At 49.4% G+C, this 18,355-nt stretch overlaps 1 protein-coding gene across 1 annotated transcript in view; it reads right to left on the reverse strand.

The window, feature by feature from the left end:
* Abtb2 (ankyrin repeat and BTB domain containing 2) overlaps positions 1-17,165 on the reverse strand; it is a 156,947-nt gene extending 139,782 nt beyond the window's left edge. Inside the window, exon 1 of the mRNA XM_057781914.1 lies at positions 15,905-17,165. Within this exon, the coding sequence (XP_057637897.1) occupies positions 15,905-16,787 (883 nt within the window). The 5' untranslated portion in view covers positions 16,788-17,165. The remainder of the gene's footprint in view (positions 1-15,904) is intronic.
* Positions 17,166-18,355: the final 1,190 nt, after the last annotated feature.

Here is an 18,355-nt window from a genome sequence, read left to right on the forward strand (position 1 = left end):
ACACATGCAAACACACTCACACTTGCTCATATACACTATTTTACACTTACACACACACACGTACTCATTGGGCCCTTTGGGGCTGTGCTGACAGTGGAGGAGACCTCAGTTCTGGTAACAGTCAAAACAACTGTTTGGCAGGAAGAGGCAGAACTATCCTTTAAAGAGGAGAGATTTGACAGCGCTAGGAAAGCCACAAAAACACCAGTCTGGTCAGCCTAGGCCCTGCCGTGGGGCCCAAGTTTCCCATATGATGACGACGTAGTGACGCAATATCCCGGCCTGGTGTCCTTCCTTTTCTTGGAGGTTCTCTTTGTGACTGATTCCTCCCTCTAGGCACAGAAGGGGGAGGAGGGGAGGAGGCACGGCAGTTGGATTACCCCAGTTTAGATATGAGCCTCGTGACAGCTGTGTGAAGATTCCTGTACACCCGCACGTAGTTCTGAGCTATCTGGAGTTCGTCTCAAGTGTCAGGTTTGGCACATCTCGCTGTGGGCAAATGAGTGGCAACTGCATAAACACATGAGCACTTCACACCGCAAACGAATCCTATAGCAAGAACTCAGCTCTGATTACACTACAGGACTGGGCGGTGCTGCTTACACAGCCCAAGACAGCAGGAGGGAAGCGGGCTGGTGGTCACCTGTGAGCTTCTGAAATGACAACTGCCGTGTACCTTTTATCTCTGCCATCCAGGGAGAGAAGAGAGAAGAGAAAAGAGGCCACATGGAGTTCACACCACACATGTGTAATTTACACATCGCCTTTAAGTGCTAGCCCCCCTCCTGATCACTTTCTCTGACTTAAACCATAGATCATCACAGAAAATGCAGTCAGCTCATGGCAGAGTCAAGGATCCCCAGTGCCATCCCTGGGAAGCACAAAGGATGAAGATGGAAACCGCAGCTCGCTCCTGTGAGCTGTGCACGTCAGTCCCATCAGAGGCTGTGAGCCTGGGGCTAGAGACTTCACTGGGCACCATCTGAATACTCCCAGACACACTACCAGGCAGGTTCTTAGCATCATTCCCTTTTTACAGACGGGAGGACTGAAGTACAGAAAGGTTAAATCGTCAGCAGGTAAGCTAGACAAATGAAAGGATGGTCCCGGGTTGACCCAGGCCGCAAGTGTGAACAGATCTCCGCCTCTGCTCTCTCTACTCAAGAGAGGCCTCTCCTGGTCCCAAAGATGCTCCTTCCAAAGTTCCCTCTGTGAGATCCCAGCAAGGGCTACGTTTGTCTCTGCTCTCACAGCAAGGTTGGAGCAGACCCACAGGGCACACGAGACACCTAAAGCTCTGGAACAGATTCAAAAGTTTCTGGTGGTCACCCACAGTCTTGGTGCTAACACCCCAAGTAGTGCGGAGAGGCTTTGCACAAAAAGCCCTCAAAAGGAGCACACCCAGAGCATGGAAGGAAGATCTGAGGAGTTCCTAGCCCTGGAGAACAGATACCATCTGATGTGACCAGGGGCCATTCAATAAACCAGGAAAGACAGCCCAGAGCCTAGAAGAAGCAAGCCCTAAGCTTGAGGACACCAGTCCCAGCAACAGAAGTAGCAGCAGTAGCAATTCCACCCCTTGGAGTTTCTGCCTTTGCTACATCAAGTACTGGACAGCACACTGCGGCTCCAGGGAAGGTGTAACGAACTTTGTGGTCACTGTGTAGCAAGCGTTGTTTTATGCACATGTTGCCATTTTATTTAACCCCTGTGAAAGCCCCATGAGGTATCCATTTCACTGACAAGGGAACTTTTTCAGAGAAGTTAAGTGACTTGCCCTAGGCCACACAGTTTCGAAACCATAAAACATTGACCCTGTGAGGGGTTCAAAGGTTAGAGCCACATTTAAAAAAAAAAAAAATCAATGACCTTAAATCTCTCCCTCCATGAATCTTCCTACTTCTGCAAACAGAGGGCTTCTGAGAAGCTGGGGAGTGGTTATATGTTTAGACCCATGAAGACCTAGAGAGCTGGCCCGAGTGACCAGCTGGTGACCTAGAGTCTAATGGCATGTTGTCTCATAGAATTGTCTGGGATGATGGATGTGTTCTATCTCTGCCTTGTCCAGTATGGCAGCCACCGAGCATGCGTGCTGATGGAGCAGCGGAAAGTAGGCTTGTGTGAAGATGTTTAAGGGTGTCAGACTTTACTGTGTTTAAACGTAAGGAGCCACATGTGGCTATGACCACATCATCGAAGAGTGGCTCTAAAGCTTTTCATCCGCATTCCTGGGCACCACAAGAGGAAGGTGCTGAGAAACCCCTGGCTTCCCTGAGGCAGCCCTTGTATGCGTGAATAAAGAAAAACAAAACTCACTCCAGAGCTCTGATCTTGGAAACTCTGCAGCTGGAGGAGCGAAATGGCCAATTCCTAAACAAATGGCCTCTCACCACCCAAACCCCATAAGAGAAAAAAAATTAAATGCACAAAAGGTCCCAACTTAGTTCCTTAGGAGAGGCTGCCACTTTTTGTGAGGACAAAGGCCTTTGGCTTAGAATGACAAAGGACACAAGGACTGTAGAAAGGGAAGAGCTAGAAGAGTAAACAGGAGGAGGCCAGGCGCTCTCTGAGGTGACATAAATCCAGAGGAAATGGACTCAAGGAGCCAGAAGCTTCCAAACATTCTTCCTCCCGAACTATTTTAAGCACCGGACCCAGGCAGTCTCTCAGAGGTTATTTCACTCACTGCACCCACGAGAAGGGCCCGGCTTTAAATAGGCGAGGATGCCTCCAGCACAGCCCGCGCAGCAGGCCAGCACCCTGCCAAGGGAGGGTATTTTAAGGGACTTAAATGGCTCCCTGTTCTAGGCAGAAGGGGTGCTTAAGCCTTGCTGCAGCTTCTCTCTCACCCTCTATCAACCCCATCATTTCTTTGCTGATAAAATCCCCTTATGCTTCCCGCTACTCAGGCACCTCTGAGGACAAGAGAAGGGAGGCGCCGGGTGCAGGAGGGCTCCAGGGAAGCCACCCTGGTCTTATCAATGACATCTAGTAGATTTCTCTTGAGCATCCACCTCTTCAGCAAGACTACAGGCAATGAGAGTGAGAAGATTACATACACTGCAGGAACCATGTGGCACAGGACACACGAAGTCCACAGCCCTGGCACACGGTAAGGCTCAGCACTCAACAGTTTATGTGCTGGAGATCTGAGTTGAGACTAGAGTCTGCTGGCTCCTCTGGCCGAGGTGGACGCATGTGTGGCCACTGGGAACTGGAGCGTCTGGAGGAAGGCTGCCTGGGTTGGCCCTGTGAGACCTGAACTGGCTACTTAACCTCTTTATAGTTTCTCCCTCCTAGAGATGTAATTAACAGAGCTTTGCCAATGGATTAAACATCACGTCCACGTGGCAGCACCGCCACTCCAGGTCTAACTCTGCCCCTCCCAGGTAAGGCCGGCACTCCAGGCTTCTCTTGGAGCTCCCTGGGGAGCTCTGCAGATGAGGAGCCAGCCAAGCAGCATAGCTAAGGAGTGAAGGAAAGCCATCAGCCTGGGAGGGGCAGAAACAAGTATCCAGAACAATGATGCTTTGCCCACTAATAACAGCTAATGTCTGAGTGCTTGCCCTGTACCAGACGTTCCCGAGAGCCCTGCCCACACCACCAGGGCCCTTTTCCACACCATTTCCTTCAGAGTTTCTGAAGGAAGGTTCTGATATTAGTCACACATACACATTTATTTGTAAGCTCTCCAAGTGATGATAACATGAATCTCTGTCTGAGAATTAGTGCGACAGCAACTTAATTAGAATTGTGACATCCTCATTTAACAGCAGAGGAACATTCAGACACCAGGTGGTGAGGCAGTGGCAACCATAAGATTTCATCCACAGCTACATACCCGCTACCCCTTCTGAGGAGAAGGCCCTTGGACACACCCAGTGTCCTGAGAATACTCTTTCTGTATCAGTTCCTGACTCACTCATGACTGACTTGCAAGAACCCAAAGCTGCCTGAATATGGGGTCTGGTTTCCCCGGAAGTGGAGGACGTGTATGTAAGTTACAAGTGGACCTAATTAAACAGACCGCATGCTAATGGTTTGAAACAGAAGAGTTGAGAATCTTCATGAAGGCTGCCGGCCACCTACAGAAGAGCTTCTCCAGGCCATCAACTGACAATGTTAAAACTGGAAATTAACCCTCTTCTGCCCCAGTCTCTGGCCAGTCTTGTTGGGCGATGCCTCTGGAAGAACAATGGAGTACAGTGGCTCAATCTATCCCACAATTAACAAAGTCTGAAGTGGCCTTCTCTCCTACCCTGCCTCCTACTTGCCATTGCTGTAGGTTAAGTTTGGGGCACCAAATCTACACTTGAGTCTCTAACTTAATCCTGCCTCTTCAATACTTCAGTAAATGCTTGGCCCATAACCTTACTGTCACGTTCACTTTTTCTCTCATAACTTGCCTAGCAGACTGTATGCGAATACCATTGGCTCTGACTTTAAAACACTTCTATGACCACCTGGTGCAAATTCCTCTCTCACCTGGTGCAAATTCCACCCTCACCTGGTCCAAGTTCCACCTTTACCTGGTCCTAGTCCCTCCCTCCCCTGGTCCAAGTTCCAGCCTCATCTGGTCCACCCTCACCTGGTTCAAGTTCCATCCTCTTTCGCTTCAATTACTGCAAACCCCTTTTACCTGGTCACTTTGTTTCTATACTTGATACTAAAGTCCATTTCCAACAGAACACAGGGAATAGCCTTATTAAAATGCAAACCAAAGTGTGCCAATCTGCCCAGGCTCACCATAGCACACTCAGCTGAATGCCAAGGCACTATTATGCAATAGTACTGTGTGTTATTTCCTCTTCTGCGCCTCCTGTTCCATGATGAACCTAACCACACTCATCTCCTCTGTGCTCTCCAAAGAAACCAGGGACACTTGCTAGTCCCTCTCCTGGGAGCTGCTTTCTCCGGCCATGAGGACCTCCCTGTGGCTCCTCCATTATGCCCACTGCCCTCACTTTCAGCAGGGGCAGTACCTCCCTTTCAGGACTTTATTTATTTGGTCTGTCTCTGCTCCCTGGAACACTGTTCAGTACACAGAAAGTCCTCAATAAATATTTGCTGAACAAATGATGTCCCCCAAACTGAACTTTCCTCCCAGTTCCTAACCCCGAGTCCCTCCCACTGAACCACTTTCTCCTCAGTGACTAGCTAAGCAGAAGACATCATCTGTGAGACTTTACAAAGGCCCAGTGGTCAGGGTCCCTCTGGTGAGGTGTAGAGACAGCTCTACCCCTGGGGCCTTGTTCTACACGACTTCACTGAATCCCAGCACAGCTCTGGCTTATCCAGCCTGCCCCAGGAGGATTAGGTCCAAGAGAACAGCTGGGAGCAATTTGCTTTCCAATTTTGTCTCCGTGTATAACTTGATCTCCCAACTCCTAGATGAAGAAGAAACCACCAGGCTCCGAGTTCTCAGAGGCAGCCCTGTCTTGCCTTACCTGAACAGTTTGCTGGTTTTCATCTTAGGATCTGAGGGGTGGATGGGGAAGAGGAGGACACAAGCCATCTCAACCTCAGCTCTCTTCCTAACCTCCCCAAGTCCTGCTCAAACTCTAGGACTGAGCAGAAATGTTAAAGCCTGCACACCAAGTTCTGCATCTTGCCTTTTAAAACTTCTGGCCTCTGGTCATCCTCAATGACTCTGATTTTCCCTCCTGCTTGAAAAACCAAGCCTGCCAACTCCAACAAAGAATATTTTAAAATATCCTGGTGAATTCTACAGCATTGCCTTCTCCATTCCTCACAGTGCCTGTCTGGGTCCAGGGCAGGATAGAGAAGGGTGTAGAGTATTTATTTTTTTCTCTAGCTTCTCCCCTGCTATAAATACCCGAGTCTGGGTAGGCAGGCTTCAAACACCAGCTGTATGAAGTCACCTCAGGGCTGGACCTCACCACAGTGCTGGCCTGCCAGGGCCTGGACACAGCTATCAAGCAGTTTATGTCAACCAGAAGTACACAGAACTCATCCTTCTGAAAGAAGGCAAAGCAAAACTAAGTATAAAATGATAGCTAACGTTAAAGATGGCGTTCAGTCTCACTAGCTGGCTGGGTCTCAGAGCAGAGGCTGCTTCAGCCAACAAGGATTGACCCTAGGCGAATGATTTCACAGAGTTCTTGTGGGGTCCAGAAAATTTCCAGAGACAGAAGGGTCCCCAGAGATTCTAGTCCAACCTTCGCATACCGCAGAGATCCTAAGAGCTGGGATGACTCACTCCAGTCACAGAGAGGGCAAGCTCATGTCCAGAACTTTCTTGATCCAAGTCCATAGTTGTCTGTGCCGGATTGTTCTAGACACTGCCATCTGTTTGCATGTCTGCTTAGTATACGAACATCGACTTGTATTGTAACTTCCCACACAGAAAATACTGATCTCTTACTTTAAAAGGCATAAACCAAAAAGTTTTACACAAAATGGGCTAGGGGTATCTCAGTCGAAGAGACTTGCTCAGCATGTACAAGGCCCTGGGCTGGATCCCCAGCACTTGAAAAGCAAGCTTTCAACAAAAGCTTTCGTTGGGATAGTTTTCCTGCCTCCCCCTCTTCGGCGTTCAGTTTCCTCTCTCCCTAGGCTCAGGTTTCTATTGCCAGGGCTTCCAAGTTCAGTTTCCTTATTTAAATTTTGCCCCATGAAACTCTTAGCTCACATTTATTTAGAAAGGAAGACCTTTAAATCATTAACTACAAATAAGTCTATATGTATTTCTGCCACATCCTCATGAAATCTGGCCTTTTCAAGTGACAAGAAAATTCTTTCATCACACTTGGGTCAGGAAAAGGACACACGCCTAAGGTGTTAGCCAAGCCAGTATGAGCTCCACGTTTTTTTTTTTTTTTTTGGTTTTTCGAGACAGGGTTTCTCTGTGGTCTTTGGAGCCTGTCCTGGAACTAGCTCTTGTAGACCAGGCTGGCTGGTCTCGAACTCACAGAGATCCGCCTGCCTCTGCCTCCCGAGTGCTGGGATTAAAGGCGTGCGCCACCACCGCCCAGCTGAGCTCCACGTTTTGCTGTCAGGGCTCAACCGAACTCAAGGGAGTCCCACCCAGATGAAGATGAGTTATAAAGTGTTTCTATAATATTGAGCATCAAACACAAAATCTTTATCAACATTCTGGAAAGACTTCAGCAAGAACTAGAAAGGGACTACACATCAAAATATGAGCGGCCAGCTAGTAAAGTCTGCACTGGACATTGAGCACATCAAGTTAGACTTAGAGCCAATAAAGACGTCTAGGACCCTTTTAGTTTTTGTTTTATGCTTCTCTGCTTCCATGGTGGCGAATTCTGCAAGAGCAAACTCAATAGTCTCCTTTAACAAGCTTGCCACTCCCAGCCTTCATAATGTGGAGGGATCACTTTGGCCTGAAGAACTAATCAAGCCAGAAGCCAAGTTCAACAAGAGAAGCGAGGCTGAGCGAAAGGTTTTTGTGTCCCCTCTGCTCCAGTTTGCTCCTTTAAAGTCCTGTATTACTTTCACTGCTACAAGCGGACGGGTGCATTTTTGAGGTCAAGTTTTCAATCAACAGGAGGGGTTATGGGAGGTCTGGGCTGTGGTTAAGATGAGCAGCACAGCAGACACACTCCATTTCTGAATTATAAAAATAAAGTTTTGGAAAACTCTCGTCCAAGCACTCTGGCAGCCTTCTTCACATCTGGATAAAAGATGTGGGAATTTTTCCCCTTTTCCCGTGTTGCCTCCTCTACTCTTCCTTGTTAGCTGCTGAGCCTCCCAGCCAAGCAGGGTCACTTGCTATCGTTCTAAATACAAGCATCAGCTTCTAGGTCTTTCCCACACTATTGCAATTCTTTCTCTTTCTCGGTCCAGTCTGCATTGGCTCAGAGGCTACACCTCCCACAAGAAGCCCCACTCCCTTCTGCTCACTGGGGTGTCTACCCTACCACCTTTGTAAAGCCTCAAGACCTTCATCTAAGGACTGGAAACCATACCTCCACCACAGAGAGGCTGGAGGGCATGGTGATGAAGGGAATTAGCTCATGAAAAGTCCAAAGATGGGTGACATCATGCAAGTAATGGGGGCTATCAGCACTGTTGCTATCATTGTTGTAAGTGAGATGGCAACCTTCTCTGCAGCTACCCAAATGCATGTTACGCTGTCCCTCTTAGATCATATGCTCCTTGAAGCAACGCTTCTTGTGCTCCCTCCCTCTAGTTTGCCTTGCACACAGCCACTGCTCAGCAGAGAAGATTAGTGAGGCCGCTGGGGCACTTCTCAGGCTAATTTGGGCTATGTTTCTCCATCATTTCCTTCCAGCTCAATATGCAGTTCCAAATAGCCAGAGCTGAAACCCCATTTAGCTATTTTTAAAAACAGACAAAGCCGGGTATGGTGCTTCAGGCCTCTAGGGCCAGCACTCAGGGAGATAGGAGCAAGATGATCAGAGTCTTGAGGTCAGCCTCAGCTACAAAGTAGGGGATAGGCCAGCCCAGTTTACTAAGACCCTGCCTCAAAACAAACAAAAACAATGTGCCCACATCACAGATGAGCAAAACAAGAATCACCTGTGATGTCCATGGTCCAGAAATTGGATGCAACAAGCCAGATCTAATGTCTACCAGAAAACTGCTCCATGGAGTCTGGAGCTTTGAATACGTATTACTGTTTTTATCCTGACAGAGGTGGCATGAACTCAGGGCAAGAGCTAACCTCACTGCCAGACTGCATTGTCCTAGGGGCAATATATCCACAACTGGGCTTTCCCTGACTAAGGATGCTTTCCCAGTCTCCCTAACTTCTTCCTACCTCCAGAAACCAAATATTAGTCATCAAGGGGAGCCGTATGACTAACACTGGCCACCTGGGATCTGGGTCATGCTCCACCCCTAGATGAGATGCTCGTGTAGCTTGAGTCTTTAGCAAAAGGGAGAAAATTGGTGCATTCAACAGAAGTTTGAGAAGGAAGAAAGGAAGGAAGACTGGTCTCTTATAGAGGAGCTTATTAAGTATTCACAAGCATCCTATGAATCTGCTATTCCAGGCCTACCTTACAGAGCAGCGTTTTCCAGTCAAGGGTGAACTTGCTCCCCACGGAGCATCTGGAAGTGTTGGGAGACATTTGGGTTGTCACCATGGCTGGTGGGAAGACAGTGTTATGTATACAGTGCACAGGACAGCTCATGACAAAACACCATTCAGTCCCAGCGAATAGTGCCAATGTCGTTACAGAGAAAAAAACTAAGGCACAGAAGTTAAAGAATTAGTCCCGCATCCCACAGTTCACAAATGAGGTTGGGAGGACTCGTACTTGGCAGCCTGGCCCCAGACTGTGCTCTCTCACCAAACCCTCAGCATCCCTATCAGCCCCGTGACACTGTTCATCAGGCACAGCCAAACAGAGCAGGAAGATGGGTTCCTCACTGGGGTAGCAGAGGAAAGAGACGTGGCGTGCTTTAAGGACATGGGTTCACTAGTAGGCAGAGCAATTGGGGAGCCAGAGTTGGGCTTTTAAAGCCAGAACACCCTGGCACAGAGCTGTGCTGACTGGTTTTTCCTGGACTCCTAGTACTAAGATGTACTCGGTAGCTGTACACTGTAAGGAAATCAATGTAGTCCCAGAAACACTCTTCTGGGACTGGACAACGGCTCACGCAGGCAGAGAAAGCTGGATCACTAGGGCTCACCGAAGCAGGTCTAGTCTACATGGCAAGTTCCAGCCAGGCCACAGAGAGAATGTCTCAAAAAAGACAAGGTAGACAGCACCCGAAGAATGACACCTGAGGTTGACTTCTGACCTCCACACGCACACACATGCACACCCACCCACATACACACACAAATACATGCACATGCAGAAAGAAAGGATGGGGGACTGACTGATTCTTCTAACTCTAGGCAAGTGGGCTAAGCACCCACAGAAGGCCAGCACCTTAAATATGGAGTAGCTTTTGCAACTTTCCCTCCCTTGTATGTCTATACGCCCCAAGCTGGCTCACCTCTTAACCAAGGAGCATCAATCTGGCGACAGGCCAGCTTTCCCATTCAGATGAATTTATTGATCACCTAGCAGCTGCAACTTGGCAAGGCACTCCCTGGGGCAGCCGATCTCCCTGCCCCTTCAAGAGTAGGAATAGTGGTGCCTTCAAATCAATGGTACCTCCGGTGTCTACTCTCTGGACCTGGAACGCTTAGGCTGGTCTGAGGAATTTCAAGTGAGCTAGATACAGTAGATAGATCCTTTACAGACAAATCTCTAAGAAGTAACATTGCTGCTTTGCATTTGACCCAACCTGACATTTGAAGAGGGTGAACTACTGGTCTGTTCTTGCTACCTCTGATTCCGTGATTCTTTATAGGAACAGGACTTAGTCTTGGCCCAGCCCCCATCACAGAGTAATGGGTCACGGGCTGCTGAGGAATCCGCTGTGGAAAGCATCCTACTCACAGCAACTGGGTGAGTACAGACCAGAAAAGCTTTCATCTCAGTCCTGGCACTGATCTCTTGGCTATAGAACTCCTTTACACGAGGTACCCCTCACTAAAGGCATCTAACCTGAACCACCCTGCCCTCTGAATCACACATCTGTCTTCCCACGGCACACGGCTTTGGGGAACATGCTAGGACTTAGGATATCCACTAACTGAAAGATGTCCCCCCTGTGATATGGTCACCCCCAAACGATGCTTCCATTCATTAAAAACTTGAAATTCTCTGCTTTCATAAGGGAAAGGGTTCTTTCAAAATGTAACAAGGATTCCAATGCAAATTTTGGAAGGAAAAAAGCTGTGTGGTGAGATCTATTGGCTGCTCCACACTCACAGAATACCTAAAAGTTAGGCATTGTGCAGGTTCAGGGGAGGGGATGATGTCTGGACGGTCACAGTTTGATGGAGAGACAGGGCAGGAAATGATTCAAGAACACATCCCGGTTGCTGTAGAAACTTCAAGGTTTTCCCAGCTGGGGGTGAGGAAGTCAGGTAAAGCTTTCGAGGGGAGGCCTAACAATTCCAGCTGGTTTCTCATGGCAGGGGCTGCACCGTCTCAGGTAAGCGAGGGGTGGGGGAAGGATAAATTAGCACTCATTTCCAAAGCTTGCTTTGTTTCTGTTCTGCAAGCACCCTTGGCTTTAATACAACCGTCAGAGAGGGAGGTGCCTCCTCCCTCAGTCTACCCAGGTGTTAAAACTGATTAAACAGCACCTCACGGCTCAATTAACCCTTGCTCCTTTGGCTAATTACCTCAGTGGAAATCCATCCGACAATCTCCTTGACAAATGAATGCCTCGGCCAGACTTTCCAGCCCTGCTTTAGACACAGCCTCTTCATTTCTTGGCTGCAAATGAGAGGTTGACACTTGCCTCAGCTGGTAAATAAGCGGATAATTCAGAAAACTCCTTAGTCACTGTTTGCAGCCAAAAGCTCCGCAGACAGGACTGTCCGACTTATTAGCTACTACTAATGAAATGTCAGCGAGGCCTTTCTTGACGACCACTCTGACTGTTCCCACCTATCCCATTAGCAGATCCTCAACAAACAACAATAAATGCCACCGGACATGGCAGCATGTGTCTGTGGTCCTGACACCTAGGAGGTGGAGACAGAAAAGCCATGGGTTAGAGGCCGGCCTGGGCTCCATAAGAAGATCCTGTGTAAAAAAGATCAACACACACACACACCCAGAGAGAGGGGCAGGGCAGGTAAAATGGCCCCGTAGGAACAGGCATCTGCTGCCAAGCCTAACAACCTGAGTTCAATCCCCAGAGCCCACACAGTGGAGAGAAGCCACTCCCACAAGCTGTCCCCTGACATCTCCATGCATCATAGTACACATATGCTCCTGCAACACAATAAATAAAAATGAAAAAAATTTAAACTCGAACACCATCAACCATTATTAAGAGTAAATCTTTGTTTACTTTTTCTTGTCCCTGCACTGGATTACGAACTTTGCAAGAGGATCACCACACCACCACTTAATCCCCTGCGGTTTTAACAGTGGGGCCCAGTCAGTGGTGACTAAGTATTTGCTGGACACACTGCTGCTATCTGTTCAGCCTTTACTACACACTAAGATCTTTCTGATTTCCAGCCTCATGCCACCCTTGTGAGCTAGGTATTATTATCCTCCATTTCACAGACGACAAAACAGAGGCCTAGAATTATTGAGACCTTTGCCCCAGGTCCACCATAGAGGACATTTGCCACTGTGATAGAGCATATCGACACTCCATATACATCTCTGGGATGAGAATATCCTCACCACTATCCCATCATTTAATTGAAATAAGAAACCAAATTTTCTCAAAGGCCATGATCACTCGTGAAATCTTAGTAAGAAAAATGGCCAGGAAGAAACCTAGAAAGGCTTTACTGTATCAAACCTGCACACAGAGTTTGCTGAGAGAGAGGGAAGGAGTGAGGGGATGCGTTGGAAGTGAGATGTCTGTTTTCTGCCAGTCCCCTGTTTATAAATATCACTCTGTTAAAGAGGTTTCTCTGCTTCCCATAAGGAAGTCATGAAGATCTCAGAGTTTAATGACTCCGCCCTGGGATCCAAGACATCAATACCAAATGATCAACAATGCATAACTCCTGCTGCTCTGCGGAGCTGGGATCCTGTTTTATAAACACTACAGAACTTTTATCGTCCATCTCAGGCTGAGCAAAACCATATTCATCTGGCATTCCAAGTAATGGACAAGAATAGATGGATTGGGGCTCTTAAATTCCTCGTTGGAAGACGTTAAAAGTTTAAGAGCTCTATATAGCTGAGTCAAATGCATGAGCCCACGCTGTGGAATTAGCAAGCACAACAACAATACATATATAATTTAAAGGGAAGACCAGCAAGACAAGAATAACAGGCAGCACTCTCCCTTCCCATATGCAGGCATTCCCCACTTGGTCTTCAGCTGTACAAACTGTAACCTTGCTGGCTTTGGGGCCACTCTAATATAAAAAAGGTTTGGAGCTCTTCACTTCTTTCCTAAGTGGTTTCGGCTTCCCCTCTGAAGACCGCTTTCCAACATATGCAATTCATTGCTTCTCTAGTAAACATTCATTTCCCTGTCTAAGGGGATTTAATAAATCAGCATTTAGTGAGGCCACCCCCTAGTTTTTAAGTATGACAAGTGGGCATCTATGTTATGAAGGGGGAGACAATAGGTGCTTCTCCTGGACGAGCGCCTTGAAGACCAGAAAACTCAGAGGGAGACACGATGGTGCTGAGCATCCTAGGGAAAAGAGCAGCCCTGTCTCCCTCCCTCACCAAGGCCGAAGGGCTGTTGAAGGTGGGACATGAAGGGCAAATCACAGGGGCAAAAAACCCACCCAGTAAAGAATATCCTAAGGGGTTTGTTTGCTAAGCAATGCTCCTCGGCTGTGAGCCCTTAGATGAAACACTGGCTTTCTATGTTCTCAGACCACTTCGCCCTCGCAGGTTCTCCTGGGGGCAGCTGCTCTTTTAAGTCTTGGTTTACAGTCAGAAAGAGACATTCAGCAGGCTGGGCTCTGGCTGGGCATGAGGACAGGCATGGGTTTTGTTTTGTACCCACTGTTAGTCCAATTTGACTTATGGGGTTAGGGTTTAAGTGCTTTATTCCGAGAGCCTTTACTCGCCAGGTTCGGTCCAAGCCCCACTGTGCAGTGAGGGTTTCCCTCAGTACAGAACTCTTCCCCTGGGCTATGACAACTGGATGGAAATTCCCCTTGCCCTCCACTTCCTCTCTTGGAACTGGTGTTCCCAGTGCTGAAGCCACAAACTTAAAGTATGAAGCATGGTTATCAGCAGTGACATCATCAACTCTTGGATTGACCTCAACTCTGACCTAAGAGCAGGGAAATTAAAAGGCAAATATTCTTGGTTCCAAGAATGCCCCGTGGTAGTGCCAGAAATGAAACCCAAAGCGAGGAATACCAAAACAAGCACTCTGAGTAAATACAGTGTCTTACAGATCTGGCCCAGCAGGTCAACTGGTCTCCTTGAAGTCAGGCTGATGAAACAGAGCCATGCAGTGTGTCAAGGTTTAAATTCCAGTTTTGTTTCTTAGTATCTGTGTAATCTAAGCAAGGGACTGAAATGTTGAGTCCTTTAGCTCCCCCTCTGTATAATGGGGTAACAATAAAGGTGCTTATCTCTTGAAAAAACAAACCATTTTCCCTGTTTTCTCACCATCAATACAGAACATGTGTCCTTTCTATATCTCCCAAAGTGTGGGCCTCCTCCACCGACAAGCAAACAAGTCTAAAGCACATACAGCTGGGTGTCCTCTAGTTCAACTCAATTAAACCCTGACACTACCAGGAGATAACACCGGATCTCATTCTCTGGGCGCTCCATCCAGCCAAGCCCTAGGTCGTTTTTACTCACGCTTCTGACCGCTACCTATACTGAGAGTTTCCACAATGCCCTCTTCTGATTTAATTTGCTAGGCTGGCTCACAGAATTTAGGGAGGCATTTACCAGTTCCCTGGTAAATTCCTAGCTTGTTTATAAAGGAGGTTACAAGGTTATGGATGAAGACATCCATAGGACAAGGTATGGAGGAAGGTGATTCACTTGCTGTTCTGGTGTTCAGCTACCAGGAAGCACCAGGAAACTTGTCCTTCTGAGTTTTTATGAAGAGTTTACTATACATGCGTGACTGCCCATTGATGATGACTTAACCTTCTGCCTCTCTCCCCCTCCTGGGAGGCTGGGGCAGGAGTCTGTAGGTACTAACCCTTTAAGGCCTGCTGTAATCTTTCTGGTGACTAATCCTCAGCTTGAAACTATCTACAGGTGGCAAACTCTTAGTCATTACCATACACAAACACATTTTTATTTTGGAGATTTCCAGGGATTTTAGGAGTTGTATGCAGAAAATGGGGGACAAAAACCAAAAACACAGTTCACTGTATCACAGTACCAAACACACGCTGGCTAATCTGCAAAAGTGGTCATCATATACAATGTGCTGCCAACAGTGGCTAAAGCATTGCTAGTCTAGATTTTAGCTATCATGAGTATGTTAAGCCACATCTAAATCTGACTTTTATCTGTCTACAGAACCCACCTGGTCTCTTCCACTACCTGCTTATTTGCCACTAAAAGCTGCACCCAAGTGACCCTTCCAACCATAAGGTTGGTCCATGCTGTATTCCCCAGACTCCACGCCATGCAGTTGCCCATCCCCCACACTCCATTCCCACAATGTGGTTTACCCAGCCCGTCATCTTTACTTTCAGGAAAGCCCAAAAGGTTGCATATTTAACTCAACATGAGGTTTTAATCAAATGCTTACTTGGTTAATGACAGTTGGAAAGTCGGGCCCCAGAAGCCAGCATGTGGCTGTCTTTCTGGGGAGGAGATTCAAGAGTCCTTGGTTTCCCTGAGCACATAATATGAAGAGTTGCCAGCTCCCACTCCACCTCCTGTTAAGGGGCCTTACTCTGAGCATCATGAAAGCCCAGGCGCAGCACCAGATCCTAGGCTCTCCACCCTCCCCTACCCATTCCATTTATCAAAGGCTCAGGTGTTGGGAGTGCTTGGACTGATGCTACAAAAAAAAAAAAAAAAAAAAAAAAAAAAAAAAAAAACCACACACAACACAGTAAACCTGACCTACTGTTGGGGAAAAAAAAAACAAAAAACAAAAAAAAAAACTAGCAATCCAACTAAACAAGGCAACCCGTAGCAGGACAGCAAACTTCACTTTAGAGGATGGTTCAGGAGTAGCTTGGTTCTGCCAGTCTCACCCAATCAATGAACAGCCAACTAATCACGACTTTATCCTCCAAAAGTTAGACACCCAAATCAACCGTTGGGAAGAGCAACTTAAGAATTCTCCCAGAATTCCATTTCTCTCAGAGACCTGGTACACTTCGCAGCTTGGTCCTAGAGTTACTCCTGGGGTAGCCCACTCGGTCCGAATGTCGAGGTTCTGCCCCCTCCCCCGTACTTACCATTGGCGTTCTTGCCGCAGATGAGATGCTCATAGGGTTGCAGGACTCCCCAGAGCTCGGCGTCGTTGTTGATGACCATTTCCAAGGCTTCAGCAGACACCTCTCCGCCTCCTGCCCCTCCGCCATCCGGGCTCTGGCTTGCCAGCACCCTGGCCCGGATCTCCTCAACCAGGTTCTCCATGCAGGCGGTGAGCGAGATGGCCGCGTACTCATGGATGCGCACAGAGATGCGAGTGTCTACCATCCAACGAAAGAAGCGGCCCACGGAGAAAGTGAGGCCGCAGCGCGCCGACTTGCCACGGCGCAACCCATCGCCAGCGCTCATACTATAGAGGGACAACGCCTTGACGGCCGCCAGCGCGCAGCTCTCGGCCAGCGCCCAGCTGTGCACCAGGCGCACAGCGCTCTGCACCTCGAAGCGGGTGCACTTAGCGTGCAGCACGCTCAGGCGCTGCGCCTCCCGGGCCACGCGGATGAGCGCCCGGCGGAGCAGCCCGGCCAAGCGCCTCACCGCCTCGGCGGAGAAGGAGGGCAGCCTCCGGCCGCTGATGCTTTTGCGGAGCACCCGGGCCACGTCTCCCTCGGTCCAGGGGAACTCCTCCAGCTCCGGGAGCCGCGGGCAGCGCGAGAAGAGGTCGGCCACTTCGGGATCCTCGGGCAGCACCGTGTTCACCGTGTCCCAGCTGTTGTGGCGGCTGTTCATGGAGCCGGAGTAGCACCACCAGGCCGCCCCGCGGTGCTGCTGCGCCGAAGAGTTGAGCGCCTGCGAATTGGACTTTGAAGACGAGAGGCTGAGCGAGCGGCAGGAGTCGCCGGCCCCATACCCGGAGTCCAAGGTCAAGTCCTCCAGTGTCTTCAGCGTGGAGCTGTACGTCCCGGCCATGGGAAGCCTCCGCGAGCGGCCTCGCCAAGCGAGGGGCTCTCACAGTTCCATGCCCACTTGCCTCGGGGGGCGGGAACCAGCTCTAGACTCTGGGAGGCGCCTTCCGTCCTCGGCGCGCCGAGCCTCGGTGCTGCAGCATCGCCCGCGCACGGGCCGGGGAAGGTAGACGAAGCTCCAGGAGAGCCGGAGCCCAACGCCGTCCGCGTCCAGCCGCGCCGCTGTCAGCGAGCGGTCTCCCCCACGCTCCACCTCCGCTCTGCCCCCGCCAGCCCTCAGCGTCCCTTACCGAGCGTCGGGAACTACCGAGAAAGAACCCCGAGAGAACTGGGCGGCCACCGAAGAGCGAGGCGCCCGAGGTCCGTCCCAGACCAGCCGGTGAGAAAGCGCCCCACAAACTTCTTCGCGGCGCGGGCTACCCACACAGATGGTTCTGGGGGGCGGCCCGTATGCAAATACACCCGGGAGGCTCACCAATCATCAGCCGCGCCTGGCAAGGGTTGCACCAATGGTTTCCTGGAGGGGCGGGAACTATGTAAATTTTACTGTTTCCGATGAAACCACTCTGCTGAGAGGGCGAGGACCTGGTGCAGAAGCGGATTGCTACAGAGGAGGGGGAGGAACCAGCGAGCGAGCTGGCAAGGAGGTGGGGCGCAGAGACCCAGCAAGCAGGCCCCAGAGCTAAGAACTAAACCAAAAGCGAGAAGGAAAAGCCTCTGTGCGCTGTCCCTCCACCACTTTCTAGGTTTGGGACATAGGCAGGCAGCTCTTTGTGAAACTGTACGCAGCCGAACCTTGGGAAGAAAACAGGAAAGAGACCCAATCCCCTTTTCTTGTCGACTTTCTACCAAGCTCCTCCTCTTTTCCCGAAGTGAAAAGCGATTTGTGCTTGGAGAGAAGAGGGGACGCCTCTGCCTCTCTTCAAATCTGTCTAGTTTTGTTTATATTGACATTAGGCTACAATGGGAACAGAATTTCTTAAACTGGGATCTGAAAATGGTCCGTCACCTGGAGGCCTGTTATCACTCCCCGGTGTGGGTTCACACTGTTTTCCTAGGATTACCTTGGAGGAGGAGTCCAAATCTAAAGAATGCACGACTTCCTTATTATCTGTGTATTGCCAGGCAGATCCTTTTTGTCCGAGGTGAGAGGAAGCGCTTGAGGAGGAACGCGGTGAGAAGTGAGGACGGGCGCTTGAAAACCCGCTGGATGCAGGTGTTGCCTTTTAAGGACTTGCTGGACTGATGCCCCTTAGGACTTTGCCTCCTCGGTACGGCAATCGCTGGCCTTCCATGAGCGCGGAGTTGCATCTGGTGTGTCTGATTTTGCGGTTCGCTAGAGAGCTTCTGATTGCACAGATCCACACCCAGCTCACTCACGTCCGGCTGCTGCCCCATAACTATTCACACGCACGTGCACAAACGTGCTTCAGCCCCCCTCCAGGAGAACTGCAAAATCAAAGCGCGGATTGTGTACACGTTCGTACCAAGTCCGCTTCGCCAGTTCCTGAATGGCTCCTTTGTGCTGTACTTTACAGTTCTGACCTTGGGCCGTGAGTTGGAAACGAACTA

Source organism: Chionomys nivalis, chromosome 9, assembly GCF_950005125.1.
Source record: "Chionomys nivalis chromosome 9, mChiNiv1.1, whole genome shotgun sequence".
NCBI classification, from domain to species: Eukaryota; Metazoa; Chordata; class Mammalia; order Rodentia; family Cricetidae; genus Chionomys; species Chionomys nivalis.